Source organism: Xiphophorus couchianus, chromosome 16, assembly GCF_001444195.1.
Source record: "Xiphophorus couchianus chromosome 16, X_couchianus-1.0, whole genome shotgun sequence".
NCBI classification, from domain to species: domain Eukaryota; kingdom Metazoa; phylum Chordata; class Actinopteri; order Cyprinodontiformes; family Poeciliidae; genus Xiphophorus; species Xiphophorus couchianus.
The window spans coordinates 13,291,105-13,299,993 of NC_040243.1; the positions used below are offsets into that span (position 1 = coordinate 13,291,105).

General features: G+C 38.8%; 1 protein-coding gene across 2 annotated transcripts; it reads left to right on the plus strand.

The window, feature by feature from the left end:
* The first annotated feature begins 497 nt into the window (after positions 1–497).
* Positions 498–8,303, plus strand: samd9l (sterile alpha motif domain containing 9 like). Of its 2 annotated transcripts, none has more exons than XM_028042000.1 (4): positions 498–634; positions 719–768; positions 1,921–1,981; positions 3,171–8,303. In XM_028042000.1, the coding sequence occupies exons 3-4, from the start codon at positions 1,978–1,980 to the stop codon at positions 7,769–7,771; spliced, it is 4,605 nt and encodes a 1,534-aa protein (XP_027897801.1). In that variant the 5' UTR covers positions 498–634; positions 719–768; positions 1,921–1,977; the 3' UTR covers positions 7,772–8,303. The 2 variants fall into 2 exon arrangements, with proteins under 2 accessions (XP_027897801.1, XP_027897800.1); XM_028041999.1 differs by having other exon boundaries at positions 499–634; positions 3,168–8,303.
* The last annotated feature ends 586 nt before the right edge of the window (positions 8,304–8,889 follow it).

The following is an 8,889-nucleotide window of genomic DNA, read 5'->3' on the forward strand; positions in this document are numbered from 1 at the left end:
AGGTGGGTATTAAGGAAGTATTAATTGTTATAGTGCCCAGTCCCAGTTTTTACCCAATATTAAGCTAGATCACCTCTCTTCATGCAGTTTTATGAGCCTATCCTACAAACCTGCAAAATCTGATGGTTCCAACCAATTTTATCCCATAATCGGCTACTTGGAGGGGAACGCAATAAAAATGCATGCTATACTTTTCAGATTTTTAGTAATGAAAAAGTTGAAAGCATTATTTTCCTTCCACCTTGTATTAGTTCAACATATTAAATTCCACTGAAATACTATAATACTATACTGTAGCATTAAAAAAGAAAAAGTTGGTTAAAGGCTTGTTTCTTTATCTTAAGGCAATTCAATACAGTTCTTATCAGTAAATATATTCAGTAGAAATGTAATTGCCCCGTTATATTATGACGTTTTGTGTCCTATAAAGGTACAATTGTGATGTTCCGCCCTGTTAGTTTCCTCAAAACCGAAACTCAAGGCAGCAGGGTTTCTGAGCATGCGCAGTACGGTCCGGAGCCCGGAATTTGACTCGAGTTGCAGCTGGAGAGAAAAGACTCGGTTGGTCAGACAGAGCAGCTCTGGGCGGCAAAGTAACCAAAACCGTCTGTTTTTCTCGCGTTTTCCATCCAACGTAGGAAACGGGTTTGTTAATCTTTTTCCATATTTAACATTCCGCATCTCACCGTTCATATAATCCTCCTCTGTTTTTTTATAGCCTTGGGCGAGCCTCATGGGACGCACGACTCACTCTGGAAATCTGCTGAAGTGAGTATTTCTGTACATTTAGGGAATTGTATCTAATTTTGTGGTCTGTCTGAGGTATTGATAATATAATTAGACTGGCAGCATGTTTTTGCTTGTAGCATGAATCAGCACTTTGTATTATGTTCAGCTCATTTTTTTGCTTTGTTTCTTTCATCTAGAAGTAAACTATAGATACTGTGTTACAGATAATGATTTGAATTGTCTGCTGTCATAAAGTGGTGTGAACAAGTATTTTCTCCTTTACTGATTGCATCTTTTTATGTTTGTTGTCCAACAAATGTTTCAGACAATTATCAGACACAGATAATTTGTGTAAATAGAGAATCAGGTTTTCCAAAAAAATATTTCATTCATTTGTAAACAAAAAGCTATGTGGCCCTATGTGAAAAAAATCAGTCAATCAAATTTTATTTGTATAGCACTTTTCAGCAACAAGGTATTTCAAAGTGCTTTACATCATAAAAGCACAAAAATACAAAGTCAGAACACACAGTCAACATTACATTTTGGAGTCATTACACATCAGATTATTAATTAATGTTTCATGATTATATTTCAAAAGCAACTTCAAGCAGGTGGGGTTTTTAGTCTAGATTTAAAGGAACTGAGTGTTTTGGCTGTTTTGCAGTTTTCTTGAAGTTTGTTCCAGATTTGTGGTGCATAGAAGCTGAATGCTGCTTCTCCACGTTTGTTCCCCACCCTAAACTAACTGGTTGTTCTTTGCAAAATTGTTTACATTCACCCATTGTAAAGGCTTTTCAAGCAAAACAACTTGTTTAATGTCATACAACAAACAGATTTTAGTCCAGATTTTGACTAAGCCACTCCAAAACCTTCATTTTGTATTTTTGAGCACATACTTTTTAACTTTCTCCATCAGGATTTTCCTCACTTGAGGCATCAAAGCAGTGCCTGATCATAACACTGATACCATCATGTTTACTCTAGTACTAAGTACATATATTTAGACTTTTATGTGTGAATTTTATGAATTCTGTTGTGTGAGTTAATACTCTTGTGTTTTTTGTACTACTTGTGCCTTGAAATTGCCCCACAGGGACAAATATAGTGAATTGAATTAAAAGTTTGACTGTCAGTTTGACGCTAGAAATCATACTTTGCTGCATTCATGCATTATTATATTTTTTGCAGGGTGGAGATAATGAGATGCAAATGTCACAACTGAGGTAGTGAAAAAGAAAAAGAACCATGGGTAAGTTTACCTGCACTCAATATACAGTTAAATCATTTAATCATATGTTCTCATTGTCTAACATGAATTTTGACTTAGCATTTCTGGTTTTAGGTCAATTAATATTGTCGATATTATTGTGCTAGATTTTCTATGGGACTAAGTTCAAGGCTTTGTGTTCAGTTGACTCAGGCGTGTTGGCTCAAACTTTGGACCAGCACGCCCAAAGTTTGGGCATGTTGGCCACGCCCAAACTTTGACTGTGTTGTCAGTAAGCCTCTGAAACTAGTTTGATGGCATGCTTGGGTTCATTGTTCATATGGAAGACCTATTTGTGGTCAGGCTTAAACTTTCTGAGACTCTAAAGATAATCACGAGGTGTTTCCACAACATGTTCTTTCCCGATGATTCAATTTATTATGTAAAGTACAACGGTCCGTCTTACAACAAAAATTTGATGCTGTTTCCCCCACCACAATTAAAATTATGTTCTTTTAATGCAAATCTTCTCCTTCTGAATGCATTTGCCCAACTGTAATCTGGCTTTTTCAGCAATTAAGTCTTTTTGCGGTGGATTAAAACACTGTTTTGCTAGCTTAAACAAGGGCTTTTGGTTTTGGTCTGGAGGTGATTTGCACATTTTTCACCTAAACAAAAAATGCGTTTCATTTGATTCATATTGAGACACAGAGCCCATCTCTTTCCTAAATGGTATGATACCTAAACATATCCCTGGTGTTAATATTTGCATTTAATTGAACAGAGGAGTGTGGTGCTTTCAGACATCTGGTAATTCACCTCCAGGGAGGAACCTGATCTGTAGAGATCCACAGTTAGCTCCCTGATATCTTGCCTGATTTCTTCTGCTTTTGTATGATATCACATAAGGAAGTGGTATGGTCCAGTTATTGCCTTCAAAACATCTACAGGTGTGTCTCCAGTTAACTCTTGTGAATTAACCTGTCAGAGGCTAATCAAACCTGTACGTTATCATTTGGGCTTTCATAAAGCACTAAAGGCATAGTAGACTTACACAAACTTCTGAATTTGAAGGAAGTCAATAAAAATCTCTAGAAAATAAGTGAGATACAAACTTGGGTATGTGTGTAATGTTTACGTGTGTCAACATGTAAACATTATAAAATAAATTGTTTTTCTGATCTCTACAAAAAATAGAACTTTAAGTATTTTTGTCTCTTCTTTCTAGCAAAACACCTTGAGAAGTCACCTATAAACTGGACTGAGTCTGATGTAAGTGCCTGGCTGAGGTCGATTGGAGTGAAGGAGCAATATATAAAAAAGCTCCATGAAGAGGAAGTAGATGGACAAACCCTACTTGCTCTGACAGAGGACTTTTTAAAAACAGAGATTTGCATGAAATCGGGACCTGCTCATTTGATTATCCAAAAAAGAGATGCATTGCTTAACTCTCAGAAGAACAAACAAATCACTATAGGCAAAAGGTCTGAGTTGGAGCAAAAAAAATCAGTTGAAGGTTCTCAAACAACAGAGGAAGGTTCTGAAGCTCCTGCCAGAGACAGAGACGTTTCCAAAGAGAGACAAAATGTTCAGAAAGAATGTGTGTTGTCTTCAAAGGAGGACTGCAAACCAAGACCGTTTGATGAAGACGGGATTGATTTGATCTACTTAAAGCACAGAGTCCTCCAACCTGAATCAGGGGCTTTCAATTTAATATCTCCTTGCCATGAATACAAGTCTTTTGCTACAGCTGCCACACTGGACCGTACAAGACTCCAAGCAAAGTTTGCCAGGGAAGTTTTTAAATTCGCAACTGGTTGCATGAATATCAGATCAAATGGCACCATACATTTTGGCGTGATGGACAGCAAGGAGAATGAAGGATATGTGCATGGTGAGATAATTGGGATTCCCATAAAAGAAAAGGACATCTTTGTAGATGCTTTGGACCTCAGTGAAAAAAGTTTCCGCTCTGACAAGGAGCAAGTACTTCAGTGTGTGCGGCCGCCAAGGTTCATTGAAGTTATGGATCGAGAAAGTACAGAAAAGAGATATGTGGTGGAGGTAGACATTGTGCCTTTACTAAGCATTGTGAAGAATAGGGTGTATACAGTGCGCCTGCCAAATTTTAAAGAGGCGACCAACAAATTAGAGTTTGAGAAAGAAGTGATTTTTCGAAGGGTTGGCTCAAAAACCGAGCCGGTGAGTGATAAAGACTTAGGGGATTTCTACCAGAGAGTCAAGGATCGGGACACTCAAAGAGACGAAGCAGAGAAAAAGCAGTTTCTCATTGCTCCAGAGATCTGCCAAGATCTTGGAAGGAAGCTCACAATGCTCCTGACAAGTGGAAAGAAATTCATCACAAAAGACAAATGGTTCATACTAGTCACAAACAAATTCAAATCCAGCGATCTCAGTAATATCGACTGGCTGCTCAACATGAATGTGTTCTGTGTATTTGACTTTGACCCAGATTCAAAGATATCAGGTCTGTGCAGCAAGTACCTTGAGCACCATGCTGCAAACATGCATTTTCTGCAGAGCTACAGAATGCCTGCTGGCATGAACATAAAGGATTTCACCAACCACCTGCATCTGTTTGAGCAGACTAGCTGGATCTTTTGCAATGGCCGCTCCGATTTCAAAGGGAATGAAACATCATGTGATGAAATGACCTGGATCAAGACAAAAATGACTTTCCTGCGGGAATCTGTGTCTCTAATTTGTAAACAAATTCTCCCAAAAGGGACATTTCAAGTAATTTTTCTGCTAACATCTCCTGTAGAAAAGCCACTCCTGCACACGTTTTATGAGTTCTTCACAGACATGGAAGGTCATGAGGACATAATCTGTATCTGTGAATGTGAAAAAAACTACCACAAGTGGCAAAGCTTTGCAGAGGGTTCCTGTGGAAAAGAAGCTGTTAACAACTCGAGCATTGTTGGGATGAAGATGAGTCATGTTAATGCAACTTTGCAGCATGTACAGCCCATCAAAGCACATGTCAGGAAACACCTGCCTGTCTTTGTGAAAGGGACATGTCTTCTTGAAACACAGATAGAAGAGCAAATGTACTCCCTGGAAATTATTGCCGTCAACCATTGTGATGAAAGCACCAAAGAATTCATCAAGGAGGAGAAAGAAAACATTGAACATCAGTTTTACCGAGGTGGGAGAGTCACCTGGCTCAATTTCTGGCTTGCTGACCACAAGTATGTCGAAGACGTTATTGAAAGAGATGCATATCATGAGACATCCCGACTTCTTAATGATGTCTTGAAATCCAATGCTGATCAAACTCCTGTAAACTGTATAAACATTTACCATCACCCAGGAAGTGGTGGTAGCACTGTGGCAAGACAGGTGTTGTGGCACAACAGGAAGGATCTGAGATGTGCAGTTGTGAAGTCTTACCCAGCCTCTGTAGTTGCTCAGCATGCTGTAGAGCTAAGAGAATATGAAGAAAAAGATCCACAGTTGTGCCTCCCTGTGCTGCTTCTTTTCGAAGACATTGACAAGGAATATATAGGTGATCTGAGAAATGAACTAGAGGCTGCTGTGAACATCAAACAAATCCAGTATGGAACCCTTTGTTTCATCTTGTTGAGCTGCAGACGTTCCCACGATCCAGAGAGGAAATGCAAAGAGTCTCCACTACAGAATGTGTCTGTAACCCACAAACTGTCTGATCAGGAAAAGAGAAAGTTTGCTGGTAAACGACAAACTCTCGAGGAACGCTATGCACCTAAGTTCATTTTAACATTTGTTTTGATGAGTGAAGGATTCTCCCCAGATTACATTCAAGACTTTGTGAAACATTTACTTCAGGATATTGATCAAAAATCTGTTGTGACTCATCTTATGCATTATGTTGCTTTACTGAACACGTATGTTCAAAACTCCTTCATTTCTCAGTCTCATTGTGAAGCTTTGCTTGCCTTAACCGTTCACCTAGAGAGGTTCCGTCAGCATGCGTTTGAGAGTTTACTCAGTGATCAGGCCAAGCTGGTGTTCTTGCACCTCAGAGATGACAAGACACACATTGAATCAATCAGAATCATCCACCCCCTTGTTGCAAAAGAAATTCTGCAACAACTTCTGAAGGGCAAACAGACCCAAAGCAGACTGGCAATGAATTTGCTCTGCGAGAAGGTGCTGTTTGATCACCGATTTGGAAGGGAGGAGTATTTGACATTTTTAAGACATCTCTTCCTAAGGCGGTCCAGAATCAGTAAAGGGGATGAATGTGATAGTTTCTTCTCTCCCCTTATTGAGCATGTGTGTGACATTGAGAAAAACCCCAACAAAGCAATTGAGTTGTTAAAAAAAGCCTTTGAGTGTTTCAATGAAGACCCTTTCTTTGCCCAACAGCTTGCTAGACTTCATTACACCTATGAGAAGTTTGAAGAGGCAAAACACTGGGCGGAGACAGCAGCTAAGCAGCTGCCCAATAACTCATACATACTAGATACAAAAGGGCAGGTGTACAGAAAATGGTTCCAAGCAAAATGCAAAGCAATAGAAAACGAGAGCAAACCAAAGACGCCCCAAGACACAGTGGATGCTGTGGAGACCGCCCTGAAAGCTCTTGAGTGCTTTCAAGAATGTGAGACGGCAGCCAACGCAGAGATGGAAGATGTTAATAGCTCTGGATTTTTTTCTGAGGTTGAGGTTGGATGCAGCCTACTCAAACTGATTTCCTCTCTTCAAGTGTTTGCAAACAGAACCAATGGCCACGCTGAATGTATGAAGTACCTGTTAACAGATTACATCCCAGAGGAACTCAACCGTGCCTGGGAACCATTTCATGGCCGTTTGAAGAAACTTCACAAAACAATGCAAGATGCCCTGGAATGGATTTCAGAGGACCTCAGCTACTTCCAGACAGACATTGGAGATGAAGAGGAGACTCCTGAGAGTCCTGAAGAAAAGATAAGTCATCCACTCACATGGCTAGCAAAGAAATCTGCTGAATATGGCAAGTACTTCAGTGAAGCAGATTCTGCTATGCTTCTGAAAAAATGCCAGACAATCGAAAGCAAACTTACACCTTTTCAGAAACGCATGATTATCTATCATCTTGGTGGAGGAAACATCATATCGATCCTCTCAAAACTAGCTGACCAGAAGGATGCAGTAGGTCGTTTGGAGCATATCCTTACTCTATATCCCAGCAACCCATTAAAGGCCAAATTTACACAAAGGGATATTGTCAATTACGTAGCAGCACACATTTCCCTAAACTGTCTGTCCCCTCAACCACAAAAAGCAGACCCGCTGAAAGAGCTACAAGCTCTTTGTCGCCAATTTCCAAATGATAAAAGGAAATGTTTGCCAAGTGCCTTGTTCTTGCTTACCATACTGTTCTGGCCTGAGGATAATGATACAGACCAAGAGAGACAAAGCAAATATGAGATTGTGCAGTCGGCAGTTGAACACCTTGAAAAAGGCTACTGGGCCAAGATGAAAGACATTCCCCAGCGGAAAAGAAGGATCTACACCCATTTTTACTTGGGAAACGGGGATGGGCTGGATAAATTTGTCCACAAGAGAAAGTTTGACAAAATCACAAAGGGGTTCTCGGTCTCTGAGAGGCGTCTGAAGTGGTTCAGAGGTGAGGCATGGAAAAGTCCTGAAATTGCCAGCATGTTGAAGCGTGTTTCTGGATGGACCGAGGACAGGGTGGTGTACCTTGAGGGCCCCCAGAAAAAGAAATTTAATATCCTGCCTCTCTTTGTGCCTTCGGTGCCTCATGGTAATGAAAACATTACCTTCTACCTGGGGTTCACCTTTAGAGGTCCCGTTGCATGCAACATTCTTGTCAAAAAATAGCAATCACAAGAATTGTTTAATTAAATGCTAATCTCACAAAACAAGCTGATGCACAAGTTATGTTAGTTATCGAGTACTGCACTGTCGTTTGTTAGTGGTAAGGTTATTTATGGACATTTCTCACTGTTTGCTCTTTTCTATTTCTCAATGTATTAACATAAATGACATTTCATAAAAAGTGTTGACCACTATCTGCTGCTTTGTAACTGTATTGTACCTATATGTTTGTGAGCTGAAGAACAATGTTTTCCATGGCTGAATCAAGAAAATCCTAAAGTGTCCAATATACTTTCCAAAACTTTGAGATTGTACAGTTGGCAGTTGAACACCTTTAACACCTTGAACACCACTGTTAACGGTAAACAGATTTTGATAGAGTAAATCTGTAAACTAGTTAGTGAGCACCGGTTTTGTTTCATATTAAATGTTTTTTATCTCATGAAGGAATCGTTGGAGCTTTTAAATGTGTTTGTTGTTCAAAGTCCTATTTGTAACATATCTGCATGAAATAAAAAGTTTTTTTAAAACTGAAGTTGTATCAATTTGACTCTATCAAATTTGATACAAATTATTTCAGGTAAGTCCATGTTTTGAAGATAGACTTGTCAATCATAAAGAATATTAGAGAAAAAATAATTGAAGATGTAGGGAAGTGGCATTTACCTTTAATGTTTTTTCTTAAAGTCTTTGTTAAGTAGCATTATTACAGTAAGTACAGTCCCTTCTAGATTTTTGTTTCTTCTCCAAGACTTCATTGTGACTTGGATGTGGATGTCCTCAGACTTTCCATTTTTGATTGAATGTTTCATTATTTTTTATTGATGCAAGTTAATCTAAAGATGAGGAATATATAAAATATATTTGTTTCTATAAATTTGTGGTAAAAATATTGTTCAGCATTAAGGTAAAAATCCATCCATTGGTTTTGGTTAGGTTATGAGGCATATTTATTTACATTAAAAGTAGTGAACTAAAGTCTATGAATATAGATAGAGTTGACCAAAAGTCCTAATTAGCAACAACAAAAATAATATTCAGTACTCTGCACATTTAAAAACCGTTTTTATTAATCGGTTTGTCGATAAGAACTTTTCATTTACTGGATTTTACCCTGAAGC